The sequence below is a fragment of the Anomaloglossus baeobatrachus genome, chromosome 1, assembly GCF_048569485.1.
Source record: "Anomaloglossus baeobatrachus isolate aAnoBae1 chromosome 1, aAnoBae1.hap1, whole genome shotgun sequence".
NCBI lineage: Eukaryota > Metazoa > Chordata > Amphibia > Anura > Aromobatidae > Anomaloglossus > Anomaloglossus baeobatrachus.
In genome coordinates, this window is record NC_134353.1 from 963,907,732 (window position 1) to 963,926,938 (window position 19,207).

The 19,207-nt window shown below is 48.3% G+C and overlaps 1 protein-coding gene across 4 annotated transcripts in view; it reads left to right on the top strand.

The window, feature by feature from the left end:
* CNTFR (ciliary neurotrophic factor receptor) overlaps window positions 1–19,207 on the top strand; it is a 624,317-nt gene that overhangs the window by 361,307 nt on the left and 243,803 nt on the right. For 3 of the 4 annotated variants that reach the window (XM_075330023.1, XM_075330008.1, XM_075330014.1), the window contains one exon: window positions 3,351–3,443. In XM_075330023.1, coding sequence (XP_075186138.1) covers window positions 3,351–3,443 — 93 coding nt within the window. The remainder of the gene's footprint in view (window positions 1–3,350; window positions 3,444–19,207) is intronic. The other variant, XM_075330032.1, reaches the window with a different exon arrangement.

The following is a 19,207-nucleotide window of genomic DNA, read 5'->3' on the forward strand; positions in this document are numbered from 1 at the left end:
GGGCGTCGGGAGTTTGTGGACGAGGCATTGGGAGGTGGATGGGGTGTCGGGAGTTCATGGACAAGGCGTTGGGAGGTGGATAGGGCGTCGGGAGTTCATGGACAAGGCGTTGGGAGGTAGATGGGGTGTCGGGAGTTCGTGGACGAGGCGTTGGGAGGTGGATGGGGTGTCGGGAGTTCATGGACAAGGCGTTGGGAGGTGGATGGGGTGTCGGGAGTTCATGGACAAGGCGTTGGGAGGTGGATGGGGTGTCGGGAGTTCATGGACGAGGCGTTGGGAGGTGGATGGGGTGTCGGGAGTTCGTGGACGAGGCGTTGGGAGGTGGATGGGGTGTCGGGAGTTCATGGACAAGGCGTTGGGAGGTGGATGGGGTGTCGGGAGTTCGTGGGCGAGGCGTTGGGAGGTGGATGGGGCGTCGGGAGTTCGTGGACGAAGCGATGGGAGGTGGATGGGGCGTCGGGAGTTTGTGGACGATGCGTTGGGAGGTGGATGGGGTGTCGGGAGTTCGTGGACGAAGCGATGGGAGGTGGATGGGACGTCAGGGGTTAGTGGACGGGGCATCGGAGGTTGGTGGACGGGGTTGTTGGGAGGTGGCAGAAAGGCCGCTGGCCTCGGTGAGGGGCACAAGCATATTTTCATGGTGTGGCGAGGTACCAGTGAGGTTTTGCTGCGGCCTCCTGAGCTCTCAGGTAATTAGCGAGCGCCTCACCTGGAATGCGCTTGCTCTTTAGAGTCCACTTGTTCTTTTCATTTCCTGACCCTCAGCCACTCGGATCAGCACACAGGAGACCGTTGTGAGGGGATGTGGGACTGGGGGGCTGCGGTTTTACGGGCCCCCCACAAATCAGCTCTTGTCTTTAGGTCTGTACAGCGGGGGATGGGGGCTGTGACCGCAGAGCCCATAGACCAGGTGTATGACTGCTGCGATGCTGCCAGTGCACCCGCTGCCCCTCGCTCACGTTCCCTGCACTGGATGATTTTGCTTCCTGAGTTTCCCGGTGGGTTTTCTCCTGGTGTCTGGGTTTAGTCACAGACAGAAGTTCCCAGCATGGAGATGTCTGCCCACTCTCCAGTCACATCCAAAGCTGCAGCACAGATCAGGCTCATTTCCTCGGAGCTCCCAGGAGCCAGAATCTCAGCACTGCCCCCTGGTGAAACAGGGCGTGAACAGCGCACACTCTATATAGTGGATTGTGGGAGGTCAGAGAAGAACGTGCAGGAAATGTAACCACAGAATAGTGACCGCAGCTCTGGAGGAAAAAACACAATGTAACCGCAGAATAGTGACCGCAGCTCTGGAGGAAAAAACACAATGTAACCGCAGAATAGTGACCGCAGCTCTGGAGGAAAAACCACAATGTAACCGCAGAATAGTGACTGCAGCTCTGGAGGTGACTGGAGGAAAAGACACAATGTGACAGCAGAATAGTGACCGCAGCTCTGGAGGAAAAACCACAATGTAACCGTAGAATAGTGACTGCAGCTCTGGAGGAAAAAACACAATGTAACCGCAGAATAGTGACCGCAGCTCTGAAGGAAAAGGCACAATGTAACAGCAGAATAGTGACTGCAGCTCTGGAGGAAAAAACACAATGTAACCGCAGAATAGTGACCGCAGCTCTGGAGGAAAAAACACAATGTAACCGCAGAATAGTGACCACAGCTCTGGAGGAAAAAACACAATGTAACAGCAGAATAGTGACCGCAGCTCTGGAGGAAAAAACACAATGTAACCGCAGAATAGTGACCACAGCTCTGGAGGAAAAACCACAATGTAACCGCAGAATAATGACTGCAGCTCTGGAGGTGACTGGAGGAAAAGACAATGTGACAGCAGAATAGTGACTGCAGCTCTGGAGGTGACTAGAGAATAAGACAATGTAACCGCAGAATAGTGACCGCAGCTCTGAAGGAAAAGGCACAATGTAACAGCAGAATAGTGACTGCAGCTCTGGAGGTGACTAGAGAATAAGACAATGTAACCGCAGAATAGTGACCGCAGCTCTGGAGGAAAAGACACAATGTAACAGCAGAATAGTGACTGCAGCTCTGGAGGAAAAAACACAATGTAACCGCAGAATAGTGACCGCAGCTCTGGCGGAAAAACCACAATGTAACCGCAGAATAGTGACTGCAGCTCTGTAGGTGACTGGAGGAAAAGACACAATGTGACAGCAGAATAGTGACTGCAGCTCTGGAGGTGACTAGAGAATAAGACAATGTAACCGCAGAATAGTGACCGCAGCTCTGAAGGAAAAGGCACAATGTAACAGCAGAATAGTGACTGCAGCTCTGGAGGTGACTAGAGAATCAGACAATGTAACAGCAGAATAGTGATCGCAGCTCTGGAGGAAAAGACACAATGTAACAGCAGAATAGTGACTGCAGCTCTGGAGGTGACTAGAGAATCAGACAATGTAACAGCAGAATAGTGACCGCAGCTCTGAAGGAAAAGGCACAATGTAACATCAGAATAGTGACCGCAGCTCTGAAGGAAAAGGCACAATGTAACAGCAGAATAGTGACTGCAGCTCTGGAGGTGACTAGAGAATCAGACAATGTAACAGCAGAATAGTGATCGCAGCTCTGGAGGAAAAGACACAATGTAACAGCAGAATAGTGACTGCAGCTCTGGAGGTGACTAGAGAATAAGACAATGTAACCGTAGAATAGTGACCGCAGCTCTGAAGGAAAAGGCACAGTGTAACAGCAGAATAGTGACCGCAGCTCTGGAAGTGACTGGAGGATAAGACAATGTAACAGCAGAGTAGTGACTGCAGCTCTGGCGGTGACTGGAGAATAAAACGTGATATAACATCAGAATAGTGACTGCAGCTCTGGAGGTGACTGGAGGATAAGACATGATATAACAGCAGAATAGTGAGTGCAGCTCTGGAGGTGACTGGAGGATAAGACAATGTAACAGCAGAGTAGTGACTGCAGCTCTGGAGGTGACTGGAGGATAAGACATGATATAACAGCAGAATAGTGAGTGCAGCTCTGGAGGTGACTGGAGGATAAGGCAATGTAACAGCAGCATAGTGGCTGTGACAGTATGTAGTGCAGTGTATGGCCTTGCTGGTATGACCTGGGCATGTTGCTGGCTGGGGCAGCGGCTGTGGGATATGATATCACTGCGCAGATTGATGTTGTGATCATTGTATAAATGTAGCGTGTTCTTTAGTAATGTGCAGAGCGAAAAGTGACCCCGTGTTTCTGTGCTCAGTGACCGATGCATCTGCCATTATGTTACACTGGCCATGTGCCCCTCCAGCAGGGGGCGCCGCTCCTCCCAGGACCTGCTGTCTGGATACTTTGTATCACTGCTCATCCCTCCTTTTCTCTTACAGCAGAAGCAAAAGCCAGAAGTCGCCCATTTATCTCCGAATCCAGCTCATTGGACCGCAGCCAAACCCAGCGCGCAGGGCGCAGCCCGCAGAGAGGTGAGAGGGGAATTACACGGGCTATGCTGGTATAACCTGGGTATCTCCTGTATGTAATTATATACAGTTAGGTCCAGAAATCTTTGGCCAGTGACACAATTTTGGCGAGTTGGGCTCTGCATGCCACCACATTGGATTTGAAATGAAACCTCTACAACAGAATTCAAGTGCAGATTGTAACGTTTAATTTGAAGGTTTGAACAAAAATATCTGATAGAAATTGTAGGAATTGTCACATTTCTTTACAAACACTCCACATTTTAGGAGGTCAAAAGTAATTGGACAAATAAACCAAACCCAAACAAAATATTTTTATTTTCAATATTTTGTTGCGAATCCTTTGGAGGCAATCACTGCCTTAAGTCTGGATCCCATGGACATCACCAAACGCTGGGTTTCCTCCTTCTTAATGCTTTGCCAGGCCTTTACAGCCGCAGCCTTCAGGTCTTGCTTGTTTGTGGGTCTTTCCGTCTTAAGTCTGGATTTGAGCAAGTGAAATGCATGCTCAATTGGGTTAAGATCTGGTGATTGACTTGGCCATTGCAGAATGTTCCACTTTTTTGCACTCATGAACTCCTGGGTAGCTTTGGCTGTATGCTTGGGGTCATTGTCCATCTGTACTATGAAGCGCCGTCCGATCAACTTTGCGGCATTTGGCTGAATCTGGGCTGAAAGTATATCCCGGTACACTTCAGAATTCATCCGGCTACTCTTGTCTGCTGTTATGTCATCAATAAACACAAGTGACCCAGTGCCATTGAAAGCCATGCATGCCCATGCCATCACGTTGCCTCCACCATGTTTTACAGAGGATGTGGTGTGCCTTGGATCATGTGCCGTTCCCTTTCTTCTCCACACTTTTTTCTTCCCATCATTCTGGTACAGGTTGATCTTGGTCTCATCTGTCCATAGAATACTTTTCCAGAACTGAGCTGGCTTCATGAGGTGTTTTTCAGCAAATGTAACTCTGGCCTGTCTATTTTTGGAGTTGATGAATGGTTTGCATCTAGATGTGAACCCTTTGTATTTACTTTCATGGAGTCTTCTCTTTACTGGTGACTTAGAGACAGATACACCTACTTCACTGAGAGTGTTCTGGACTTCAGTTGATGTTGTGAACGGGCTCTTCTTCACCAAAGAAAGTATGCGGCGATCATCTACCACTGTTGTCATCCGTGGACGCCCAGGCCTTTTTGAGTTCCCAAGCTCACCAGTCAATTCCTTTTTTCTCAGAATGTACCCGACTGTTGATTTTGCTACTCCAAGCATGTCTGCTATCTCTCTGATGGATTTTTTCTTTTTTTTCAGCCTCAGGATGTTCTGCTTCACCTCAATTGAGAGTTCCTTAGACCGCATGTTGTCTGGTCACAGCAACAGCTTCCAAATGCAAAACCACACACCTGTGATCAACCCCAGACCTTTTAACTACTTCATTGATTACAGGTTAACGAGTGAGACGCCTTCAGAGTTAATTGCAGCCCTTAGAGTCCCTTGTCCAATTACTTTTGGTCCCTTGAAAAAGAGGAGGCTATGCATTACAGAGCTATGATTCCTAAACCCTTTCTCCGATTTGGATGTGAAAACTCTCATATTGCAGCTGGGAGTGTGCACTTTCAGCCCATATTATATATAGAATTGTATTTCTGAACATGTTTTTGTAAACAGCTAAAATAACAAAACTTGTGTCACTGTCCAAATATTTCTGGACCTAACTGTATGTACAGCTGGTATAACCTGGGTATCTCCTGTATATAATTATATATGTACAGCCGGTATAACCCGGGCATCTCCTGTATATAATTATATATGTACAGCCGGTATAACCTGCTCATCTCCTGTATATAATTATATATGTACAGCCGGTATAACCTGGGCATCTCCTGTATATAATTATATATGTACAGCCGGTATAACCTGGACATCTCCTGTATATAATTATATATGTACAGCTGGTATAACCTGGGTATCTCCTGTATATAATTATATATGTACAGCCGGTATAACCCGGGCATCTCCTGTATATAATTATATATGTACAGCCGGTATAACCTGGGCATCTCCTGTATATAATTATATATGTACAACCGGTATAACCTGCTCATCTCCTGTATATAATTATATATGTACAGCCGGTATAACCTGGGCATCTCCTGTATATAATTATATATGTACAGCCGGTATAACCTGGACATCTCCTGTATATAATTATATATGTACAGCTGGTATAACCTGGGCATCTCCTGTATATAATTATATATGTACAGCCGGTATAACCTGGGCATCTCCTGTATATAATTATATATGTACAGCCGGTATAACCTGGACATCTCCTGTATATAATTATATATGTACAGCCGGTATAACCTAGGCATCTCCTGTATATAATTATATCTGTACAGCCGGTATAACCTGCTCATCTCCTGTATATAATTATATATGTACAGCCGGTATAACCTGGGCATCTCCTGTATATAATTATATATGTATAGCCGGTATAACCTGCTCATCTCCTGTATATAATTATATATGTACAGCCGGTATAACCTGGGCATCTCCTGTATATAATTATATATGTACAGCCGGTATAACCTGGGCATCTCCTGTATATAATTATATATGTACAGCCGGTATAACCTGCTCATCTCCTGTATATAATTATATATATATACAGCCGGTATAACCTGGGCATCTCCTGTATATAATTATATATGTACAGCCGGTATAACCTGGGCATCTCCTGTATATAATTATATATGTACAGCCGGTATAACCTGGACATCTCCTGTATATAATTATATATGTACAGCCGGTATAACCTGCTAATCTCCTGTATATAATTATATATGTACAGCCGGTATAACCTGGGCATCTCCTGTATATAATTATATATGTACAGCCGGTATAACCCGGGCATCTCCTGTATATAATTATATATGTACAGCTGGTATAACCTGAGCATCTCCTGTATAGAATTATATATGTACAGCCGGTATAACCTGGGTATCTCCTGTATATAATTATATATGTACAGCCGGTATAACCTGGGTATCTCCTGTATATAATTATATATGTACAGCCGGTATAACCTGGGTATCTCCTGTATATAATTATATATGTACAGCCGGTATAACCTGGGCATCTCCTGTATATAATTATATATGTACAGCCGGTATAACCTGGGCATCTCCTGTATATAATTATATATGTACAGCCGGTATAACCTGGACATCTCCTGTATATAATTATATATGTACAGCCGGTATAACCTGGGCATCTCCTATATATAATTATATATGTACAGGTGGTATAACCTGGACATCTCCTGTATATAATTATATATGTACAGCTGGTATAACCTGGGCATCTCCTGTATATAATTATATATGTACAGCCGGTATAACCTGGGCATCTCCTGTATATAATTATATATGTACAGCCGGTATAACCTGCTCATCTCCTGTATATAATTATATATGTACAGCGAGTATAACCTGTGCATCTTCTGTATATAATTACATATGTACAGCTGGTATAACCTGGGCATCTCCTGTATATAATTATATATGTACAGCTGGTATAACCTGGACATCTCCTGTATATAATTATATATGTACAGCTGGTATAACCTGGACATCTCCTGTATATAATTATATATGTACAGCCGGTATAACCTGGACATCTCCTGTATATAATTATATATGTATAGCCGGTATAACCTGGGTATCTCCTGTATATAATTATATATGTACAGCCGGTATAACCTGGGCATCTCCTGTATATAATTATATATGTACAGCTGGTATAACCTGGGCATCTCCTGTATATAATTATATATGTACAGCCCGTATAACCTGGGCATCTCCTGTATATAATTATATATGTACAGCCGGTATAACCTGTGCATCTTCTGTATATAATTATATATGTACAGCCGGTATAACCTGGGCATCTCCTGTATATAATTATATATGTACAGCTGGTATAACCTGGGCATCTCCTGTATATCATTATATATGCACAGCCGGTATAACCTGGGCATCTCCTGTATATAATTATATATGTACAGCCGGTATAACCTGGGCATCTCCTGTATATAATTATATATATACAGCCGGTATAACCTGGGCATCTCCTGTATATAATTATATATGTACAGCCGGTATAACCTGGGCATCTCCTGTATATAATTATATATGTACAGCTGGTATAACCTGGACATCTCCTGTATATAATTATATATGTACAGCCCGTATAACCTGGACATCTCCTGTATATAATTATATATGTACAGCCGGTATAACCTGGGCATCTCCTGTATATAATTATATATGTACAGCCGGTATAACCTGGACATCTCCTGTATATAATTATATATGTACAGCTGGTATAACCTGGGCATCTCCTGTATATAATTATATATGTACAGCTGGTATAACCTGGGCATCTCCTGTATATAATTATATATGTACAGCCGGTATAACCTGGGCATCTCCTGTATATAATTATATATGTACAGCTGGTATAACCTGGGCATCACCTGTATATAATAATATATGTACAGCCGATATAACCTGGACATCTCCTGTATATAATTATATATGTACAGCCAGTATAACCTGGGCATCTCCTATATATAATTATATATGTACAGCTGGTATAACTTGGGCATCTCTTGTATATAATTATATATGTACAGCTGGTATAACCTGGACATCTCCTGTATATAATTATATATGTACAGCCGGTATAACCTGGGCATCTCCTATATATAATTATATATGTACAGCTGGTATAACCCGGGTATCTCCTGTATATAATTATATATGTACAGCCGGTATAACCTGGACATCTCCTGTATATAATTTATATATGTACAGCTAGTATAACCTGGGCATCTCCTGTATATAATTATATATGTACAGCCGGTATAACCTGGACATCTCCTGTATATAATTATATATGTACAGCTGGTATAACCTGGGCATCTCCTGTATATATAATTATATATGTACAGCCGGTATAACCTGGGCATCTCCTGTATATAATTATATATGTACAGCTGGTATAACCTGGGCATCTCCTGTATATAATTATATATGTACAGCCGGTATAACCTGGGCATCTCCTGTATATAATTATATATGTACAGCTAGTATAACCTGGGCATCTCCTGTATATAATTATATATGTACAGCCGGTATAACCTGGACATCTCCTGTATATAATTATATATGTACAGCTGGTATAACCCGGGCATCTCCTGTATATAATTATATATGTACAGCCGGTATAACCTGGACATCTCCTGTATATAATTATATATGTACAGCTAGTATAACCTGGGCATCTCCTGTATATAATTATATATGTAATGCTGGTATAACCTGGGCATCTCCTGTATATAATTATATATGTACAGCCGGTATAACCTGGGCATCTCCTGTATATAATTATATATGTACAGCCGGTATAACCTGGGTATCTCCTGTATATAATTATACATGTACAGCTGGTATAACCTGGGCATCTCCTGTATATAATTATACATGTACAGCTGGTATAACCTGGGCTTCTTCTGTATATAATTATATATGTACAGCTGGTATAACCTGGGCATCTCCTGTATATAATTATATATGTACAGCTGGTATAACCTGGACATCTCCTGTATATAATTATATATGTACAGCTGGAATAACCTGGGCATCTCCTGTATATAATTATATATGTACAGCTGGTATAACCTGGGCATCTCCTGTATATAATTTGATATGTACAGCTGGTATAACCTGGGCATCTCCTGTATATAATTATATATGTACAGCTGGTATAACCTGGGTATCTCCTGTATATAATTTGATATGTACAGCTGGTATAACCTGGGCATCGCATGGTATCTTATAGTAACTTGCAGTGCTACTTTACTGGTGACATGCAGGCCATGGCTGCACATTGATGAGAGGAGGAGACTTTCCAGTAGTGCCGTGTCCTCTCCGGTGGGTTCCATGTTTCTCCATATTTCTGTTAGGAGAGAGGCGAATGCTGGTCCTGCAGTGCCAGTCCACCGGTGTTTCTCCTCTGGTGCCGCTCCTCTGGTACCACTCTTCTAGTGCTGCTCCTTCGGTGCTGCTCCTTCGGTGCCATTCCTCCGCTGCTGCTCCTCTGGTGCCGATCCTTCGGTGCTGCTCCTCTGGTGCCGCTCCTTCGGTGCCACTCCTCCGGTGCTTTTCTTCTGTTGCCGCTCCTCTGGTGCCAGTCCTCCGGTGCCGCTCCTCCGGTACCGCTCCTTTGGTCCCGCTCCTTTGGTCCCGCTCCTCTGGTGCTGCTCCTCTGGTGCCATTCCTCCGCTGCTGCTCCTTCGGTGCCATTCCTCCGCTGCTGCTCCTTTGGTGCCGATCCTTCGGTGCTGCTCCTCTGGTGCCGCTCCTCTGGTGCCACTCCTTCGGTGCCACTCCTCCGGTGCTGCTCTTTTGTTGCCGCTCCCGGTACCGCTCCTCCGGGGCCGCTCCTCCGGGGCCGCTCCTCCTGTGCTGCTCCTCCAGTGCTGCTCCTCCAGTGCTGCTCCTCCAGTGCTGCTCCTCTGGTGCCGCTCCTCCAGTGCCGCTCCTCCAGTGCTGCTCCTCTGGTGCCGCTCCTCCAGTGCCGCTCCTCCAGTGCCGCTCCTCCAGTGCCGCTCCTCCAGTGCTGCTCCTCTGTTGCCGTTCCTCCGTTGCTGCTCCTCTGGTGCCGGTCCTCTAGTGCAGCTCCTTTGGTGCCACTCTTCCAGTGCTGCTCCTCTGGTGCTGCTCCTCTGGTGGTGCGCCTTCGGTGACGTTCCTCTAGTGCGGCTCCTTTGGTGCCACTCTTCCAGTGCTGCTCCTCTGGTGCCGCTCCTTCGGTGCCGTTCCTCTGGTGCTGCTCCTCTGGTGCCGCTGCTCTGGTGCCACTCCTTCGGTGCCACTCCTCCGGTGCTGCTCTTTTGTTGCCGCTCCCGGTACCGCTCCTCCGGGGCCGCTCCTCCGGTGCCACTCCTCCTGTGCCGCTCCTCCGGTAACGCTCCTCCGGTGCCGCTCCTCCAGTGCTGCTCCTCCGGTGCTGCTCCTCCAGTGCTGCTCCTCCGGTGCTGCTCCTCTGGTGCCGCTCCTCCAGTGCCGCTCCTCTGGTGCCGCTCCTCCAGTGTCGCTCCTCCAGTGCCGCTCCTCTGGTGCCGCTCCTCCAGTGCTGCTCCTCCGGTGCTGCTCCTCTGGTGCCGCTCCTCCAGTGCCGCTCCTCTGGTGCCGCTCCTCCAGTGTCGCTCCTCCAGTGCCGCTCCTCTGGTGCCGCTCCTCCAGTGCCGCTCCTCTGGTGCCGCTCCTCCAGTGCCGCTCCTCCAGTGCTGCTCCTCTGGTGCCGTTCCTCCGTTGCTGCTCCTCTGGTGCCGCTCCTCTGGTGCCGCTCCTCCTGGGCCGCTCCTCCGGTGCCGCTCCTTCAGTGCTGCTCCTCTGGTGCTGCTCCTCTGGTGGTGCTCCTTCGGTGACGTTCCTCTAGTGCGGCTCCTTTGGTGCCACTCTTCCAGTGCTGCTCCTCTGGTGCCACTCCTTCGGTGCCGTTCCTCCGGTGCTGCTCCTCTGGTGCCGCTGCTCTGGTGCCACTCCTTCGGTGCCACTCCTCTGGTGCTGCTCTTCTGTTGCCGCTCCTCTGGTGCCACTCCTCCGATGCCGCTCCTTCGGTACCACTCCTCTGGTGCTGCTCCTCCGGTGCCGCTCCTCCGGGGCCACTCCTCCGGGGCCGCTCCTCCAGGGCCGCTCCTCTGGTGCCGCTCCTCCGGGGCCGGTCCTCCGGTGCCGCTCCTCATGTGCCACTCCTCCGGTGGTGTTCCTCTGGTGCCGCTCCTTCGGTGCCATTCCTCCGCTGCTGCTCCTCTGGTGCCACTCCTCCGGTGGTGTTCCTCCGCTGCTGCTCCTCTGGTGCCACTCCTCCAGTGCTGCTCCTCCAGTGCTGCTCCTCTGTTGCCGCTCCTCCGGTGGTGTTCCTCCGGTGGTGTTCCTCCGGTAGTGTTCCTCCGGTGGTGTTCCTCTGGTGCTGCTCCTCCAGTGCTGCTCCTCCAGTGCTGCTCCTCTGTTGCCGCTCCTCCGGTGGTGTTCCTCTGGTGGTGTTCCTCCGCTGCTGCTCCTCTGGTGCCACTCCTCCAGTGCTGCTCCTCCAGTGCTGCTCCTCTGTTGCCGCTCCTCCGGTGGTGTTCCTCCGGTGGTGTTCCTCTGGTGGTGTTCCTCTGGTGTCGCACCTCTGATGCCGCTTCTCTGGTGCCAAAGCAGGAAAACAAACTGCATGTTATATCCATGGTAGAGCTGCTGGCTTAAAGTGTGGAAGTCAGGGCCCGCTCTACTCTAACAAACCATGTCCCCCCCCCCCCTCGTCCTTTCCCCAGAGCTTAACTCCCAGTGTTCTCATCTCTGGATCCGACCTGTACAATTCTGCCAGAAATATCTGCCCCGCGACCATTCTAAAGCTGCAGACTTGTCATTATGCAGTGAGATTTACATAGGACTGCCGTCCTCTCCCCTGATGTCTGTGCTGGGGCCAGGGTGTGTGACGTCATGGCTGGTGAATAATTCATCGTATTACCAGTGACGGTGCACTTACTGTACCAGGGCCGCCGGATGCACAATCAATCCCATTAACTAATCAGGAGGTTGCATTAATCCTTGTAGTGCTGGAGCTCCTGTATAATGGCTGCGGGGTGCGGAGAGGTGATTAGACAATGACATATAATGGGAACATGATGGAAAGTCAGTATTTATAACTATTATGGAGCTGACCAGCTGTGGGCATGGAGCTGACCAGCAGGGGGCATGGAGCTGACCAGCAGGGGGCATGGAGCAGACCAGGTGGGGGCATGGAGCTGACCAGCAGGGGGCATGGAGCTGACCAGGTGGGGGCATGGAGCTGACCAGCAGGGGGCATGGAGCTGACCAGCAGGGGGCATGGAGCTGACCAGCTGTGGGCATGGAGCTGACCAGCTGTGGGCATGGAGCTGACCAGCAGGGGGCATGGAGCTGACCAGCTGTGGGCATGGAGCTGACCAGCAGGGGGCATGGAGCTGACCAGGTGGGGGCATGCAGCTGACCAGCAGGGGGCATGGAGCTGACCAGCAGGGGGCATGGAGCTGACCAGGTGGGGGCATGGAGCTGACCAGCAGGGGGCATGGAGCTGACCAGCAGGGGGCATGGAGCTGACCAGCAGGGGGCATGGAGCTGACCAGCAGGGGGCATGGAGCTGACCAGGTGGGGGCATGGAGCTGACCAGCTGTGGGCATGGAGCTGACCAGCAGGGGGCATGGAGCTGACCAGCAGGGAGCATGGAGCTGACCAGCAGGGGGCATGGAGCTGACCAGCAGGGGGCATGGAGCTGACCAGCAGGGGGCATGGAGCTGACCAGCTGTGGGCATGGAGCTGACCAGGTGGGGGCATGGAGCTGACCAGCAGGGGGCATGGAGCTGACCAGCTGTGGGCATGGAGCTGACCAGCTGTGGGCATGGAGCTGATCAGCTGTGGGCATCGAGCTGACCAGCAGGGGGCATGGAGCTGACCAGCAGGGGGCATGGAGCTGACCAGCAGGGGGCATGGAGCTGACCAGCAGGGGGCGTGGAGGAGACGTGTTCTGTGCAGGGACGGATCGCATTGCTCTATCTGCATGAATGGAGGACGTTGCCCCCTGACTGCACTGTGCCCGCTGTACAGATGGTGGAGGAGGATGATGGTCCAGCCGTTATCAGGGTCGGCTGCGGCCTTTTACCTCCTGTGATGGGAAACCATATTCTTAAGCACAAGACATTGTGGACAATTGTAGCTTCAGACGTGTAGGAACAGTTTAAGGAAGACCCTTATCTGTTTCCCATAATGTGCCCGGCACACAAGGTCCATACAGACATGGAGGGGGGAGAACATGACCGCACAGTGATATGTGACAGTATGGTTGGCATAGTTGGTGTCAGGTGTTACAGTAAAGTTGGTGTCAGGTGACTGCTGTGGCACTATAGTTGGTGTCATGTGTCTGGTATGGCAGTATAGTTGGTATCAGGTGTCTGTTGTGACAGTATAGTTGGTACTATGTGTCTGGTGTGGCAGTACAGTTTGTGTCAGGTGTGGCAGTATAGTTGGTGCCATGTGTCTGGTGTGACAGTATAGTTGGTGCCATATGTCTGGTGTGGCAGTATAGTTGGTGCCATGTGTCTGGTGTCTGGCGTGGCAGTATAGTTTGTGCCATGTGTCTGGTGTGGCAGTATAGTTGGTGCATGTGTCTGGTGTGGCAGTATAGTTGGTGCATGTGTCTGGTGTGGCAGTATAGTTGGTGCATGTGTCTGGTGTGGCAGTATAGTTGGTGCATGTGTCTGGTGTGGCAGTATAGTTGGTGCATGTGTCTGGTGTGGCAGTATAGTTTGTGCCATGTGTCTGGTGTGGCAGTATAGTTGGTGCCATGTGTCTGGTGTCTGGTGTGACAGTATAGTTGTTGTCTGATGTGACAGTATAGTTGGTGCCATGTGTCTAGTATGACAGTGTAGTTGGTGTCTGGTGTGACAGTATGGTTGGTGTCTGGTGTGGCAGTATAGTTGGTGCCATGTGTCTGGTGTGGCAGTATAGTTGGTGCCATGTGTCTGGTGTGGCAGTATAGTTGGTGCCATGTGTCTGGTGTGGCAGTATAGTAGGTGCCATGTGTCTGGTGTGGCAGTATAGTTGGTGTCAGGTGTCTGGTGTGACAGTATAGTTGGTGCCATGTGTCTAGTATGACAGTGTAGTTGGTGTCTTGTGTGACAGTATGGTTGGTGTCTGGTGTGGCAGTATAGTTGGTGTCAGGTGTCTGGTGTGACAGTATAGTTGGTGCCATGTGTCTAGTATGACAGTGTAGTTGGTGTCTTGTGTGACAGTATGGTTGGTGTCTGGTGTGGCAGTATAGTTGGTGTCAGGTGTCTGGTGTGACAGTATAGTTGTCTGATGTTACAGTATAGTTGGTGCCATGTGTCTGGTGTGACAGTATAGTTGGTGCCATGTGTCTGTTGTGACAGTATAGTTGTTGTCTGATGTTACAGTATAGTTGGTGCCATGTGTCTAGTGTGGCAGTATAGTTGGTGCCATGTGTCTAGTGTGACAGTGTAGTTGGTGTCTGGTGTGGCAGTATAGTTGGTGCCATGTGTCTGGTGTGGCAGTGTAGTTGGTGTCTGTTGTGGCAGTAAAGTTGGTGCATGTGTCTGCTGTGGCAGTATAGTTGGTGCATGTGTCTGGTGTGGCAGTATACTTGGTACATTTGGTGTCTGGTGTAGAGGTATAGTTGGTGCCATGTGTCTGTTGTGGCAGTATAGTTGGTGCATGTGTCTGGTGTGGCAGTATACTTGGTACATTTGGTGTCTGGTGTAGAGGTATAGTTGGTGCCATGTGTCTGTTGTGGCAGTATAGTTGGTGCATGTTTCTGGTGTAGAGGTATAGTTGGTGCCATGTGTCTGGTGTGACAGTATAGTTGTTGTCTGGTGTGACAGTATAGTTGGTGCCATGTGTCTGGTGTGACAGTATAGTTGGTGCCATGTGTCTGGTGTGACAGTATAGTTGTTGTCTGATGTTACAGTATAGTTGGTGCCATGTGTCTAGTGTGACAGTTTAGTTGATGTCTGGTGTGACAGTATAGTTGGTGCCATGTGTCTGGTGTGGCAGTATAGTTGGTGCCATGTGTCTGGTGTGACAGTGTAGTTGGTGTCTGTTGTGGCAGTATAGTTGGAGCATGTGTCTGGTGTGGCAGTATACTTGGTACATTTGGTGTCTGGTGTAGAGGTATAGTTGGTGCCTTGTGTCTGTTGTGGCAGTATAGTTGGTACATTTGGTGTCTGGTGTAGAGGTGTAGTTGGTGTTAGGTATATGGTGGTGCAATACTGTTGGTACATTTGGTGTCTGGTGTAGAGGTGTAGTTGGTGCATGTGTCTGGTGTAGAGGTATAGTAGGTGCCTTGTGTCTGGTGTGGCAGTATAGTTGGTGCATGTGTCTGGTGTAGAGGTATAGTAGGTGCCTTGTGTCTGGTGTGGCAGTATAGTTGGTGCACGTGTCTGGTGTAGAGGTATAGTAGGTGCCTTGTATCTGGTGTGGCAGTATAGTTGGTGCCATGTGTCTGGTGTGACAGTGTAGTTGGTGTCTGTTGTGGCAGTATAGTTGGAGCATGTGTCTGGTGTGGCAGTATACTTGGTACATTTGGTGTCTGGTGTAGAGGTATAGTTGGTGCCTTGTGTCTGTTGTTGCAGTATAGTTGGTACATTTGGTGTCTGGTGTAGGGGTGTAGTTGGTGTTAGGTATATGGTGGTGCAATACTGTTGGTACATTTGGTGTCTGGTGTAGAGGTGTAGTTGGTGCATGTGTCTGGTGTAGAGGTATAGTAGGTGCCTTGTGTCTGTTGTGGCAGTATAGTTGGTGCATGTGTCTGGTGTAGAGGTATAGTAGGTGCCTTGTGTCTGGTGTGGCAGTATAGTTGGTGCTATGTGTCTGGTGTGGCAGTATAGTTGGTGCTATGTGTCTGGTGTGGCAGTATAGTTGGTGCTATGTGTCTGGAGTGGCAGTATAGTTGTTGTCTGATGTTACAGTATAGTTGGTGCCATGTGTCTTTTGTGGCAGTATAGTTGGTGCATGTGTCTGTTGTGGCAGTATAGTTGGTGCATGTGTCTGTTGTGGCAGTATAGTTGGTGCATGTGTCTGGTGTGGCAGTATAGTTGGTGCATGTGTCTGGTGTGACAGTATAGTTGGTGCCATGTGTCTGGTGTGACAGTATAGTTGTTGTCTGATGTTACAGTATAGTTGGTGCCATGTGTCTAGTGTGACAGTTTAGTTGATGTCTGGTGTGACAGTATAGTTGGTGCATGTGTCTGGTGTGGCAGTATAGTTGGTGCATGTGTCTGGTGTGACAGTATAGTTGGTGCCATGTGTCTGGTGTGACAGTATAGTTGTTGTCTGATGTTACAGTATAGTTGGTGCCATGTGTCTAGTGTGACAGTTTAGTTGATGTCTGGTGTGACAGTATAGTTGGTGCCATGTGTCTGGTGTGGCAGTATAGTTGGTGCCATGTGTCTGGTGTGACAGTGTAGTTGGTGTCTGTTGTGGCAGTATAGTTGGTGCATGTGTCTGGTGTAGAGGTATAGTAGGTGCCTTGTGTCTGGTGTGGCAGTATAGTTGGTGCATGTGTCTGGTGTAGAGGTATAGTAGGTGCCTTGTGTCTGGTGTGGCAGTATAGTTGGTGCTATGTGTCTGGTGTGGCAGTATAGTTGGTGCACGTGTCTGGTGTAGAGGTATAGTAGGTGCCTTGTGTCTGGTGTGGCAGTATAGTTGGTGCATGTGTCTGGTGTGACAGTATAGTTGGTGCCATGTGTCTGGTGTGACAGTATAGTTGTTGTCTGATGTTACAGTATAGTTGGTGCCATGTTTCTAGTGTGACAGTTTAGTTGATGTCTGGTGTGACAGTATAGTTGGTGCCATGTGTCTGGTGTGGCAGTATAGTTGGTGCCATGTGTCTGGTGTGACAGTGTAGTTGGTGTCTGTTGTGGCAGTATAGTTGGAGCATGTGTCTGGTGTGGCAGTATACTTGGTACATTTGGTGTCTGGTGTAGAGGTATAGTTGGTGCCTTGTGTCTGTTGTGGCAGTATAGTTGGTACATTTGGTGTCTGGTGTAGGGGTGTAGTTGGTGTTAGGTATATGGTGGTGCAATACTGTTGGTACATTTGGTGTCTGGTGTAGAGGTGTAGTTGGTGCATGTGTCTGGTGTAGAGGTATAGTAGGTGCCTTGTGTCTGTTGTGGCAGTATAGTTGGTGCATGTGTCTGGTGTAGAGGTATAGTAGGTGCCTTGTGTCTGGTGTGGCAGTATAGTTGGTGCTATGTGTCTGGTGTGGCAGTATAGTTGGTGCTATGTGTCTGGTGTGGCAGTATAGTTGGTGCTATGTGTCTGGTGTGGCAGTATAGTTGTTGTCTGATGTTACAGTATAGTTGGTGCCATGTGTCTTTTGTGGCAGTATAGTTGGTGCATGTGTCTGTTGTGGCAGTATAGTTGGTGCATGTGTCTGTTGTGGCAGTATAGTTGGTGCATGTGTCTGGTGTGGCAGTATAGTTGGTGCATGTGTCTGGTGTGACAGTATAGTTGGTGCCATGTGTCTAGTGTGACAGTTTAGTTGATGTCTGGTGTGACAGTATAGTTGGTGCATGTGTCTGGTGTGACAGTATAGTTGTTGTCTGATGTTACAGTATAGTTGGTGCCATGTGTCTGGTGTGACAGTTTAGTTGATGTCTGGTGTGACAGTATAGTTGGTGCCATGTGTCTGGTGTGGCAGTATAGTTGGTGCCATGTGTCTGGTGTGACAGTGTAGTTGGTGTCTATTGTGGCAGTATAGTTGGAGCATGTGTCTGGTGTGGCAGTATACTTGGTACATTTGGTGTCTGGTGTAGAGGTATAGTTGGTGCCTTGTGTCTGTTGTGGCAGTATAGTTGGTACATTTGGTGTCTGGTGTAGAGGTGTAGTTGGTGTTAGGTATATGGTGGTGCAATACTGTTGGTACATTTGGTGTCTGGTGTAGAGGTGTAGTTGGTGCATGTGTCTGGTGTAGAGGTATAGTAGGTGCCTTGTGTCTGGTGTGGCAGTATAGTTGGTGCTATGTGTCTGGTGTGGCAGTATAGTTGGTGCACGTGTCTGGTGTAGAGGTATAGTAGGTGCCTTTTGTCTGGTGTGGCAGTATAGTTGGTGCTATGTGTCTGGTGTGGCAGTATAGTTGGTGCTATGTGTCTGGTGTGGCAGTATAGTTGGTGCTATGTGTCTGGTGTGGCAGTATAGTTGGTGCTATGTGTCTGGTGTGGCAGTATAGTTGGTGCTATGTGTCTGGTGTGGCAGTATAGTTGGTGCTATGTGTCTGGTGTGGCAGTATAGTTGGTGCTATGTGTCTGGTGTGGCAGTATATTTGGTGCTATGTGTCTGGTGTGGCAGTATAGTTGGTGTCTGTTGTGGCAGTATAGTTGGAGCATGTGTCTGGTGTGGCAGTATACTTGGTACATTTGGTGTCTGGTGTAGAGGTATAGTTGGTGTTAGGTATATGGTGGTGCAATACTGTTGGTACATTTGGTGTCTGGTGTGGCAGTATAGTTGGTGCATGTGTCTGGTGTAGAGGTATAGTAGGTGCCTTGTGTCTGGTGTGGCAGTATAGTTGGTGCATGTGTCTGGTGTAGAGGTATAGTAGGTGCCTTGTGTCTGGTGTGGCAGTATAGTTGGTGCTATGTGTCTGGTGTGGCAGTATAGTTGGTGCACGTGTCTGGTGTAGAGGTATAGTAGGTGCCTTGTGTCTGGTGTGGCAGTATAGTTGGTGCTATGTGTCTGGTGTGGCAGTATAGTTGGTGCTATGTGTCTGGTGTGGCAGTATAGTTGGTGCTATGTGTCTGGTGTGGCAGTATAGTTGGTGCTATGTGTCTGGTGTGGCAGTATAGTAGGTGCCTTGTGTCTGGTGTGGCAGTATAGTTGGTGCATGTGTCTGGTGTGGCAGTATAGTTGTTGTCTGATGTTACAGTATAGTTGGTGCCATGTGTCTTTTGTGGCAGTATAGTTGGTGCATGTGTCTGGTGTGACAGTATAGTCGGTGCATGTGTCTGGTGTGGCAGTATAGTTGGTGCATGTGTCTGTTGTGGCAGTATAGTTGGTGCATGTGTCTGGTGTGACAGTATAGTTGGTGCATGTGTCTGGTGTGACAGTATAGTCGGTGCATGTGTCTGGTGTGGCAGTATAGTTGGTGCATGTGTCTGTTGT